Consider the following 12,469-nt stretch of genomic DNA (forward strand, 5'->3'; position numbering starts at 1 on the left):
TACTTGATTAAAACAGTAAAAAGCAGGAACATTAAAAATTTAAATTGTAAGAAATTAGAAAAAAAAAGAAAATTAATTTGAATTCTGAAATTTTGAATTCAAATTATGTTTTCCGCAATCACGAACTGAGACAGGACCCTACTCATTGGAGTTATTGTTTCTAGAAACGGCTCCTGTCCCCCCCAAGTCTGCCTCTCCTCCTGGGCGGTTACTTGTGCATAGTTGTGTTTGTGCGTAGACCTGTGTGTATGCACGTAGGTGTGTGTGTGAGTGTATGAAGTCGTGTATGTGTGTGTGTGAACGTGCGTGTATGTAGGACATGGACGCCTCCGACCAGGAGAAGCGGATAGCTCAAAACCGGAACAGCCGCGCCGCGCCGCCATCAGAGGACGCAGGACGGTGGTGCTGCAAAGGCTTCTGGTCCAAGTTGAAAAAGGCACGGACACCAAAAACGGTCAAATGAGAACAATAAGCAATCGTGATTGCTAAAAAAAAACAAAAAACCAAAGCTGATGGAATTTTTAAAACACAGTAGACCCTCGTTTTACTCGGGTTTATTTTACGCGGTTTCGATTATACGCGGTTTAAGGTTTGACATTTTTATTTTATTTTACGCGGATGAGATTCGGTTTTACGCGGATGTGGCTCTGCAAACAGATAACATTTTCCCCTCTTTCAAAATTCTAACTACTAAAGATTGCAGATTACGTAATAAACTGCATTTTGGTCTGCTAATAACTGATCCTGGAGCATTGGAGACATTTATTGCGACAGGTTCCAGAACTCTTTCCAGAAGTAAAGTTATTGAACTCACACAGTTCAGAACTCACTGGAAAAAGAGCTTTTAAAAGTGACAAAGGATGAAAAAACCAACGAGGATACCGACATCAGTGACACATAACCAAAAACTTTCATATTGAAAAATTTGAGCCATTTTTAGACAAACGACTTGATCTTTCTGATTTGTTAGTGAAGAAAGATTCTATCATGGAAATGACGCAAGTGATTATGGATGTGTTAATGTTCTGCAAAGAACTACAAGGAAAAATACTTAATGACTGCCAAAGACTATCATAGCTAGCTCCTTTTTATAAACAGAACACGAAATTAATTTATGTTTTCTTTACACATATTGTGCATAGAAATCGATATAAGTACACATTAAAGTTTTTATATAATTAGTCATCACTAAATGAAGTTTTTTTTTTTTTTTATCTACGGAACCTAACCCCTATTTTAACACTAATATTAGGTCTCAGTTTCCGCTTGGCATTTTCGTGGAACGTAATCCCGCTTAAAACGAGAGTCCGCAGTATTAAATTTAAATGCTTTATTATTTTTAATTACAAAATGTCGACTTCTATTAAATTTTTAAAATTAAAATAGTATAAGCATCTTTTCTCTCTCTGTCATCTTCTATTTCGACCTAAAAAAGTTAATTTTTTATTGAATTGATCGATATTATGGTATTTACTGTTTTAATATATTTCACTCTTTCGAAGTGAATATCTCTCCTCTAAAAAATATCAAGAAGTAGTTTCTTGCCTTGAAAAAATCCTAACAATATCTAAATCGTATGTACTATATACTGGTACTTATAATTTGGTTTTTAACTCCAAGACCTCCGCACTGCACCCCAGCTTCAATTCTAAACATATTTTACGTCTTCCCTTTTTACTTCCTTTTACAAAAACGAAATTATTGTATTCGCGAAAAAAATGTCACCCAAAAATCGGCCTTAATTTCTATTTTGTTCACCCCTAAATGATTGTTGAGTTTTTTTTTCAACCAGACCACACATGGATATGAGCCCAGGAACGTACAGACACCCGAAATATCCATTTTGACGATCCCTGAGTTAATTACAACGAGTTTTCTCGTGACGTCTGTATATACGTACGTATGTGCGTATGTGTGTATGTATGTCGCATAACTCAAGAATGGAATGTGCTAGAAAGTTGAAATTTGGTACGTAGACTCCTAGTGGGGTCTAGTGCACCTTCCTTTTTGGTTGCATTCGTATCCTCCAAAGGGGGTCTTTTGCCCCTTTTTGGGGAGAAATTATTGTTAATTTCGATGTAAACTCAAGTGGTGTTATAATTTGGCGGACACTTGGCGATATATCGCCAGTCTTTTGGTCGCCAAGTTTTGTCGCCAAATTGGCGACAAATTTGGCGATTTTTTTTTTTTAAATCTGGTTTCAATTTGGCCATTGTTGGTGATATTTAGGGAGTAAACTATTGAATCATATTGAAATTAAAACTGCCAATAATGAGAAAATGACATTAAATTGGAGTAAAAGGAAGTCATGTGATGCACACATCAGCTCGTTTTTTTCAGTTTATTCAAAATTGCATTTTAATCTGAAGCTCTCCACAAATGTCAAAATTTACTTAATTTTACATATAAAACGGTAGTTGAGACAACGTTTATTGTTGCTAAATTTGGAAGGCACAAAAATGATATCAACTAACTGGATGCCATTAATCCGTTGTCATCTCAGGTGTTATATCCAATTTTCGACAATATATTATAAAAACAACATGATATAACGTTTAAGAAGTAAGACCTCAAAATGTTCTTCGCGTATAAAAAAATAGCATAAAACAGACTGATATCCTTGAGAGCCTAAGCGATTATTTTAATATGCAAAAATAAACATTATTTCCCCAGAACATTCTTTTAGTTTAATTTATTTTCTTACTTAGAGTTCCCAAAGTTTCGTTTTGAGAATGTCAGAGAATAGTTGCCGCATCTAAGTCCTTTTACTAGTACCAAATGAAGCAGTTAGAAACAAAGGGATGTAAGTGGCAAAATTAAAAATTTTGAGACAACTAGTACAAATGGTAGGTGAACCTCTCCTCTGTCTTGGGACAAGAGATAGTACTAGTGGCCCTGGTAGGGGTGCTACTGCACAGCACGATTTAGGAAAAAAAATCAATGAAAGCCTACCTAAGAAGTTATCTTTATACGCATTTTACTCAAAACTTGTCATTTACATCCCTTTGCTTCTCACTGCCTCAAATATGAAAGTTATTGAAAATCTAAATAAAACGTATTGTAGGACTCCCAAATGTATTTATTTGTATCACACGTGAAGACTTGTATAACAGCAATTGAGTTGAAGATAATATGGTTTAAGATGAAACGTATGTGTAAATCAAAGGAAAAGAGCAAAAAAATGCGAAAAGGTAAATCTAAAAGCGTTTTGTAAACACACTTTTTCGTTCAGTTTACAGAAAGATACTTCTAAATTAAACTAATAAATATGGTTTATGGGGCAGTGAGAAGAAAAGGGATGTAGCAGCCAAAATTAAACATTTGGAGATAACCTGCGCAAATGGTAGAAGAACCTCTCCTCTGCGTTGGTGCAAGGGACAGTACTAGTACTCCTGATAGGTTCTGCTATAGAGATAGATTTTTTTTAAAAAAATCAATGAAAGTCTACCTAGGCTCTGAACTTCAAATTTGTTTTTCTCACTTTTAAGAAAGTTAACTTACATCATCTCTTTGCTTCTCACTGCCACATATCGCACGTTCGGAAAAAAAGAGTGCCACAATACAAAATTTTTAATTCTTTTTTTTTTTCGCTTAAAGACCTTCAAATGACGTTTTCTTCATTGGAAAATAATGACAGATTTTTTGTTCTAATGTTAACCACTGGAAAGCACAGCGACCTTACTTTTTGTAATGCAAATTGCCTGAGAAGTCCAACTTCAAACGATCCTCCTGTAAAATTTCATTTTTTCGTATTGTGGCGCTCTTTTTCCAAATGAGCGACATGCAAAATGTTTTGCTGCTACTGGCAAATTACTTTATGAGGATATTTAAGTATGTTGTAAATATTTTATTTACAAGTATTTTTCTTGAATAGAACTTCAAAAAAAAAAAAAAAAACTACATTTAAAAATAATGTGCCATAATGAATATTTCTCAATTCAGGTGCAAGCAAAAGAAGTCGTTCCGTTCCAGCCAGACCTCCAGCCACCAACAGTCCAACGTGGCAGCAGCAACAGCAGCAGCCTTTACAAAACCCTGTCACTAGGCAACAAATCCGGGGACGTCTGGTTCGAGATCTGCACGATCCCACGCTCTGGAAATCGGAGGAAGACGTCTGCTGCACCAGCTTGCTTTGTTGTCGGCTTTTGGATTTCTACTGAAGACTAAATCCATAGTTCCATTAGAGAATTTGATAGTCACAAAGGTGTTTGGATAACCGCCTGAAATAATAGAACTAGATACAGAAAGAGAGAGAGAGTGATGACAAAATACGGCACGTAAACATGCATACTCATACACGATTGATTTATATTCTGCTTCCAGACAAGTTTCGTTTTCCGGAGCTTTGAAATAATTTCAAAATTTGCTTTTAAGTGTAAAACATCGGTGATGTCTATGTGGTCTTATATTAGCATGTATTCTAAAAATGCAATATTGGTTCAAAATATAGCACATAAACATGCCCTTTTTTACATAATGCTTGCAGACATGACTTAGTTTTTTGTGCTTTAATACTTTCTTAAAAATAGATTTTAAGTTCTATAAGAAAATGTCAGTGCTAATTTTAGTTTAACATAAGGTGTGTTTTAAATAAAATTGCATTCATAAAGACAAAAGACAGCTAATAAAAATTAGTTTAAGTACACAATTATTTAAGAATTAATTATGTTCTGCTTGCAGACAAGTTTCGTTTTCCGAAAATAAGGAACATTTCCAAAATTTGCTTTTAAGTGTAAGGTATCTGTAGTGTCTATGTGAAATTCTATAACATGTGTTCGATAGATAAAATTTTGGTGAAAAAAATAGCACATAAACCATCAATTTTTTAACATAAATCTTTCAGTGAAAATTTAGTTTTATGAACTGAATATTTTCTTAAAATGGGCTTCAAGTTCTAAAAAAAATGTCAATGCTAGTTTTAGTTTTAACTTAAGATGTGTTTTAAATGAAAATGCATCTATAAAGACAAAAGACAGCTCATTAAAATTAGTACAAGTTCACAATTAATTGTTAGACTATAAATTATGTTTTGCTTGTGGACACGGTCCGTTTTGGGAGATGGAACATTCTCAGAATATATTTTTAAGAGTAAGAAATCATTAAAATCTATTTGGACATTAAAATACATAAATATTTTTATGTACTCTGAAGAAGATATGATACTGAAAGAAAATACGGCCCATAAACATATATAAAATACACAATCATTTTATGGTATGCTTGCAGACAAAAATCAGTTGTTTCGAGTTCTATACTGCCGTGGGCAGGTAATGCGCAGTAACTACACATTTTTCGTTTGTTAATTTTTTTTCACAATTTTTTATATCTATTGTATGTTAGCTTTATTGTACAAGCTTGCTTATTTGCTTGATATTGAAAAAAGCGCGTAAAAAAATCTAAATGCAATATTTTACTAACGTTAGTATTGAATCCAGCATACATTTATATCACGAAAACTCATCTCTGCAGATACTGCCATTTACCTATCCACGGCAGTATAAGAAATTATTAATGTTAATTTGAGTGTTAAAATGCATCAACATCTAAGGTGTGTCTTAAAAAAAATACATAAAAAAATAGCTCTTTAGTGCAATTGACACATTATTTAATATCCTGTGTGTAGAAAAAACTTGGAATTATGAAATCTGATGAAGTATCATTCTAAATTGTTGCATATTTTAACTGTTAATTTGCTTTTTGAAAAAAAAAAAAAAAAAAACTACTTAAGGTTATGTTGAAATAAATGTAAAATCGAAATATTGTTAAGAAAAAACTGACTTTGTAAAAGCTTTGCGCATTAAGTGATAGGCACGAAAATATGCGATTATTTTTTTTTCTGCTTCTGGAAAAGATTCCATGTTCCAAACATGCAACTACCTGAAAAAAAAAATATCTAACGTGTGTGAAAGTATTAACAATTATTTCAATTTTAAGCAGAATACATAAGTGTTTAAAAACCCCGTTCAAAAGAAAATTACAGTATAAAATCAAAGAAAATTTACAAATTTTCTTTAATTGATACTTTTAGATATTAATGTTGCATAAATAAAAGTGGTATGCTAAACTACGTACTAATTCAGTTTTGAATCTTGTCAATGTAAAATTAGCGACAACAATGCAAAGATTAGTTTACTTGCTGTTTATAAAATTCTATCAAAATATAAAAAACTTTAAAAAGGAAAAAAAATGTTCTTTTTTAAAATGTTCATTTCTTATGTTTTAACATTTTCTGAAAATTCATTTTTTATTTAATTTATTTTGATAATATAGAAAAAATGCTGTACGTACTTTGCTTGTCAAAAAAAAAAAAAAAAAAAATGTCGCCATGAAAACGAAAATTGTTTTCACCTTACATAAATCCTCACATTATTCTTTTTTGAATGAAAGTTGCAATAATATTTAGTACAACTTAAAAACTTACAATATTTTAACCCAGAAATAAATTCGAAATCTTACAATTCCAAACAGCGAACGTTAATATATATATATATATATATATATATATATATATATACTTATGATTTATGCGAAAATTTTTATTTTACTAAAATATATGGAGAATCACTCGTTTTAATAAGTACCTTTTCTGATTTTTTGTTTAAGCTCAAGAATTTTGACTTACCTTTTGTAGTAACTCATTTTTCAAAAACGTCGTGAAAAGAGGGGAAAATTACCTTATGGATGTTTTTTACAATTTGTTAGCCTTCAAAAATCTAAAACGTAATCTTTATTCGTTATAATACTGAATAATTACTTTAGCTGCAACTTATATATTACAGACAAAATTATTGTACGCTTAGCCATAGTTACTGTATAATTATTTCGTTTAACAAAAATTAATTTGGATTATGTAAATGCATTTGAATCGTTACCTCAAAAATGCTGGATTAAAATGTTTAATATAGAGCATTTCAAACGAGCAAAATGTTAATGAGGGTAATAAAAAATATGGTCAGAAAATAATCCAAAATTGGCGATACCTGATGTTTTTTAAAAGTGCCACAAGTAAAACAGTGCCAAGGAGTAAATAATTTATTCCAATCTAAAAAAAAAACGTAAGCAGAAATTATTGTCAAATTGATCGTTTTCCATAGATAACTGTCTATTTAATTTAAAGAATTAAAATTACATATTAAAGCATATTATAATAATATTAATTCGTAGCTTATTCATTATTTTAGAATGTATCATTATTCCTGAAGACATTAAAAACAATTTACTCTCACTAATGCTTGGGATCTTTAAAGTAGTTTTTTTTTTTTTTTTGAGCAATCACGATTGCTTATTGCTTTCATTTGACTGTTTTTGACGTTCCTTTGATTTTTCCCACCGCCACCCTCCGCACCATCACCGTCGACGGGCTCCTCACGATGCTGCACCTCTAGCGAAAGCCGTCTCCAGGTTTCGTCAATATCCTACACTTACACGTATACACACACGCACCTACACACATATACATATATACACCTACACACATACACAAACACGTACACACACAAACACACACGCACCTACACACTCACATACACACAACTACCCACACACTCATGCCTCCACACAGACAGAAACACATATGCCTACACACACATACACATACCCCCCACACACACCTACACACATACACACAACTACTCACACACTCATGCCTGCACACAGACACAAATGCCTACACACACACGCTTACATATAGACACGCACTCGTGATTGCGAAAAACATAATTTGAATTCAAGATGACAAAATTCAAATTAATTTAATTTTTTTTTTTGTTAGTTTTATATATCAATTGCAATTACAAAATCACTAAGTTTTTATAATAAATTCCTTCATTTTTATAAATTCATTTAACAAAAATGAATATTACTTCTAATATTTTAAAGTATGTGGTTCCATTTAATAATAATGACTTCACAACTAGATATATTTTGATCAATCATGTATTAACAAATAAAATACTATACTGAAACAAATTAAGCTTCGCAAAAAAGTGCTGCATTGAGATTTATTGCAAAGTCATCCCATTTGGAGTTATCAAGCAAACATTCAATAGTTCAATATATGCAATCAATTATTTTGAATCTGAAATACAAAACTATAGTAAATTGCAATTTTGACAGATAATTACATTGCAATATTCAATACGTTTTAATCTATGCATTTTATTATTTTGAAATTAAAAGACAATATAGTAGTTAATTGCCATTTTGATGGATAATGTATACATTATAACATGTCGTTACATTACTCTATTCATTACATTATAATGCATGCATTTAGTTATTTTCAAATTAAAAGATAATATAGTTAAATGCCATTTTTATGAAAAATGTTCATGTTATAACCTGTTGTTATATTACACGATTCAATACAGCATAATGTATGTACATTAAATTATTTTGAAATTAAAAGACAATATAGTAAATTGCCATTTCGACGGAGATAAAATGCGTAGAAACAACTTAAGCTTTGCATAAAAATGCAGAATTGAAATCTATTTTAAAGCCATTACATTTCCAGTTATTAAGCAAATTTTTCTGGACAGCAATTATCAAGCACTTCTCATTTCAAGTAACCTATGTGCTCTTGCAAACATTGAAAAGGCGAATCAAGCCAAATGAGTTCTGCTCTGTCGCACAAATGCTCATTGATTGCAAATGCTCTCTGTGAAGACTCTTTGATTAGAGTTGAACAAAGAGAAGTTTCCAAAGTCGAATCTTAGTGCCTCCTTGCCGATGCTCTCATTGACTTAATTACCTTAATTACTGTCCTGTCTTGAGAATAACTCAAGATTGTGATGGAATGAAAATCTGGCTTCTTCCCATTACTTTCTTGTGTTTAAATGTTCGATTTGGTCTGGGATTTGTGAAAGTTTAAAGATTTTGCTGGAATTTTCGCTTTGATTTCAGTTGATTTTATTTGTAGCGTGGACGGCATGTTTAATTTCATTTCATTTCACATCTATTTATTTGAGACTATTTCCTTTTCTTATAATCTTATAAACAAGGATTTGGTATTAGATGGTATGTTTATTTGAAAGCATACTGTCAGACCACGTTCAGCATGCAAAATTGGCAAGCGGCCAGCTAGGATTTAAGCAGCACATTTTCTATGCTATAGGCATAAGTATAAGGAGTAACGGTCCATTATAGCTCACCTTTAAAAATATTCTTGAAATGATAGAAATTGAAAGTCTTTTTTTTTTCTTTTGCGTCTGATTAATCATCCATGCTACCAGCTAGTTATTTCGCCGTTTTGAATTTCATCAATGAGATGCACCTTTATAGAGTTAATATCACAGAGTTATTAAATGAATCACAACTTTTTTTTCTAATTATGATTTTCTTAAGATAAGTTTAATGCAAGGACCTCTAGGAGTTTTTCAGCAATGGAAAGTTTAAAAACAACTTTTCGCTTGAACAAAAAATGAAAAAAAAAAAAAAAAAAAAACATATCAAGGGATTTAAAAATGTAAACGAATGATTACAGAGTAAATATTTCAACTTTGATTCTAAACAAAATAATTTTCTTAGTTCTAAGCGATATTTCATTAATAGATTGGTCATTTTTCTAAGTGAACTTCTTATCAAGTCGCTTTTACAAAAACATTTATTATGCAGATTTATCAACAATTTTCTTGTGTTACAATAGTTTAATAAGAAATGCAATACTGTAAGGTGGATATACGAGTAAATGGAAGAAAAAGTTGGAAATGTGCAGAAGTACCTAGTGTCAAAAAGAAAAAAAAAGCTAAATTGACTCTATTGAAGTTTAAAATATTTCAACCAGAGTTAGGAAGGATATTGCTTATTTTCTCTTAATACGCCCTGAAAGTGACAGACTTATACAAGAAATCATGGCCGTTTATCAAGCTTACGTTTTAGCTTCTAAACTCGTTTGTATGTTCAATACTTATTTTCACTAATTTTCATACTTGTTCGTTTTTTAAACATTTCTTCTTCTACGTGTTTTTCCGAGTGAGCTATGCATGTATGTGACGAAAATTATCACTGTTTTCCTATTTCAATTTCTTAAACATACTTATTGTTCTAAAATAGTATTGAAATCAAAAAATATAATTTTGAAAAACAAATTTAAAAATGTAATTATATTTTCATTTTTTTCTAAAATTGAAAAACCTAACATTTCTTCTTTATTTATTTCTATGGAAGAAAATTCACGATTTATTCATGCACTTATTTATTTTTCGAACTTTGTTTTTAACAAAACCGTACTTTCGTTTCATCACAGTTAGCAAATTTAAGTAAGCTTTTATCTTACTATTTTTAGAATATGCCTGCGTTATAGTAATTAATTTTTTTTAGTTCTATAGGTTCTCAGCAAAATGTTAGTTTATCAGATATTTCATGTTCTTTCAGCGTAGAAAAGAGATGAACATTGAAATCTGTGTTATAAAAATCATGTATTATGTTTGAGACAGAGAAGTGGGTAAAGTCAGACAGGGAAAAACAGTGAGACAACAGCATTTTATTCTCTGTTTGGATATTTCCATCCTGGTAAAACTTTTGAAAAGTGAGGTCGACAAACAGTGAACAATATGTTTGGAAAAAATTAGCTTTCAAGTATCATGTAAGAAAAATAACCATGTCATCATAGTTTAAACCCATCGAAGTAAAATATCTCCATTGTTTGTTGCACTGTTTCTAAAGTGTTAGACAAACTTTACAGACTGGTGTTATTAATCTTACATTAGCCTAATAACTAACGCTCATTTTAGCAGTAGAATCATGTTGCTTTTTTTTTTTGTGTGTCTGATAATCTGATAATGGCAGCCATTCAGTTAATAGTTTGCCAAGAAGGAACAGTGAGACACCATGATTTTGTTGCTCACTGCTCCCATGGCACTTTTATATTAAAAGTAAAGATATTATACATTGCATTAAATTTAATTACAAATAGCTTGTTGATGCAAATAACAATAAAATAAGTTTAAAAGCCCTGCATCAAGAAAATAAGTATTCTTGAATGGAACTATGACTTTTATAGCTATATATCATATAAAAATTTCCATTTCGTGCTTATTCTTTTTGTATTATATTTTTACTGCTTCATTGCAATATGATAAATGCAGTAGTATTTTTCCACAGATCAAAATTCTAAAATGCCCTGAAAGGGAAGTCAGATAAGCTATTTTGGAGATTTTGTGAAACAAACAGGAAACAAGCTGTTGAATAATGTAGAAATAGAAGAAGACTACAGTGAGAACCTTCCACCCTTATCTAATGCTGTATCACAAGATGTCCCTTCAAGTTAATTAGCTAATCCAGAATCATCTAAATCTTTCTATCTCAGTTCCAGACAAATACGGGATAGATGTCACTACTGTGTGTCAAGACGACATGAATTTTACCATACCAAAATTCTACAATATCAATGATTCATACTTTCCCGTTAAACATAGATTCTCTCAAATTTGTTAATTCAAAAGAAAAAAAAGTGTCTCACTGTTCCTTCTTACTAAGAGAACAGTGAGACAAAATTTCATTTCGGTATTACATTTTTTTCTCATTTGTTCTCATATTTTTTTTGTCATTGTGGATTCAATGACTTTTCTAGCCCCACTTTTGTAATACCTATTACAGTGACAAATATTGTACCATTTGGAAGAATTTAATTTCTGCGTTTTTTAATTATAAAAAACGAAATTGAGTTTTGATGTCTCACTGTACCCACTCTTCCCCTTCTACAAGAATAATATTTAAGTAAACATACTATTTGAAGGACAAATTAATTACAATTTTATAAATTGAAGATGTTTTCCTTATTTTTTAAGTTAGTGAACTCATAAATAGCATGTACCTTCACTTAAAACTGGAAAATGACAATGGTATTTATTTTAACTATATTTTAGCAACATTCAACCTATTGTACATGGCAGTTCCAATCCCAAATAGTTATTCATATGTGTTCAGTGTTATACAGCTGTCTCAGACTTTAGTCTTCCAAATGCAATCCGAATTATCTGTTGTAATTTGTATTAATGTTTCCCAACTGTGCAAATGTAACTTTATAAAGAAACATTCGTGGCAATCTTTTCTTATAAATTTATCATAATTTCAAAGTTCTCCCAAAATGTGGAACTTGAAAAAAAGCTAGTAAAGTGTGCACTTGACAATTTTCTTACAATATTTATAACTATCGTAAAAAAAGAAATCCAAAAATTTTAGCCTGTTTTTTTTTTTTTTTTTTTTTGCTTGGAAATAGATAAATGTCTCTGAAGAACTTGTTACTAAACTGTTAAGATTTTTACTGCTTTGCATTTGTTTTGCATTATGTTACAGAAACTGCTGCATTATTTAAATATTATGTGTGTTTTATTTTAGTTATCTTTAGTATCAAAAGGTTATATCAACGTAAATGACGATAAAAGTTTTTTTAAAGGAATTTTTTCAAGGAAGAAAAAAACATAGTCATCAAAGTCCTTTGTTTCTACTTAATAATTTTAATCAAAAT

The 12,469-nt window shown here is 30.8% G+C and overlaps 1 protein-coding gene across 1 annotated transcript in view; it reads left to right on the plus strand.

Moving 5' to 3' along the window:
- The window catches only part of LOC129220447 (uncharacterized), a 134,406-nt gene extending 130,246 nt beyond the window's left edge, over window positions 1-4,160 (plus strand). Inside the window, exon 14 of the mRNA XM_054854867.1 lies at window positions 3,943-4,160. Within this exon, the coding sequence (XP_054710842.1) occupies window positions 3,943-4,160 (218 nt within the window). The remainder of the gene's footprint in view (window positions 1-3,942) is intronic.
- Window positions 4,161-12,469: the final 8,309 nt, after the last annotated feature.

Source organism: Uloborus diversus, chromosome 4, assembly GCF_026930045.1.
Source record: "Uloborus diversus isolate 005 chromosome 4, Udiv.v.3.1, whole genome shotgun sequence".
Classification (NCBI taxonomy): Eukaryota; Metazoa; Arthropoda; class Arachnida; order Araneae; family Uloboridae; genus Uloborus; species Uloborus diversus.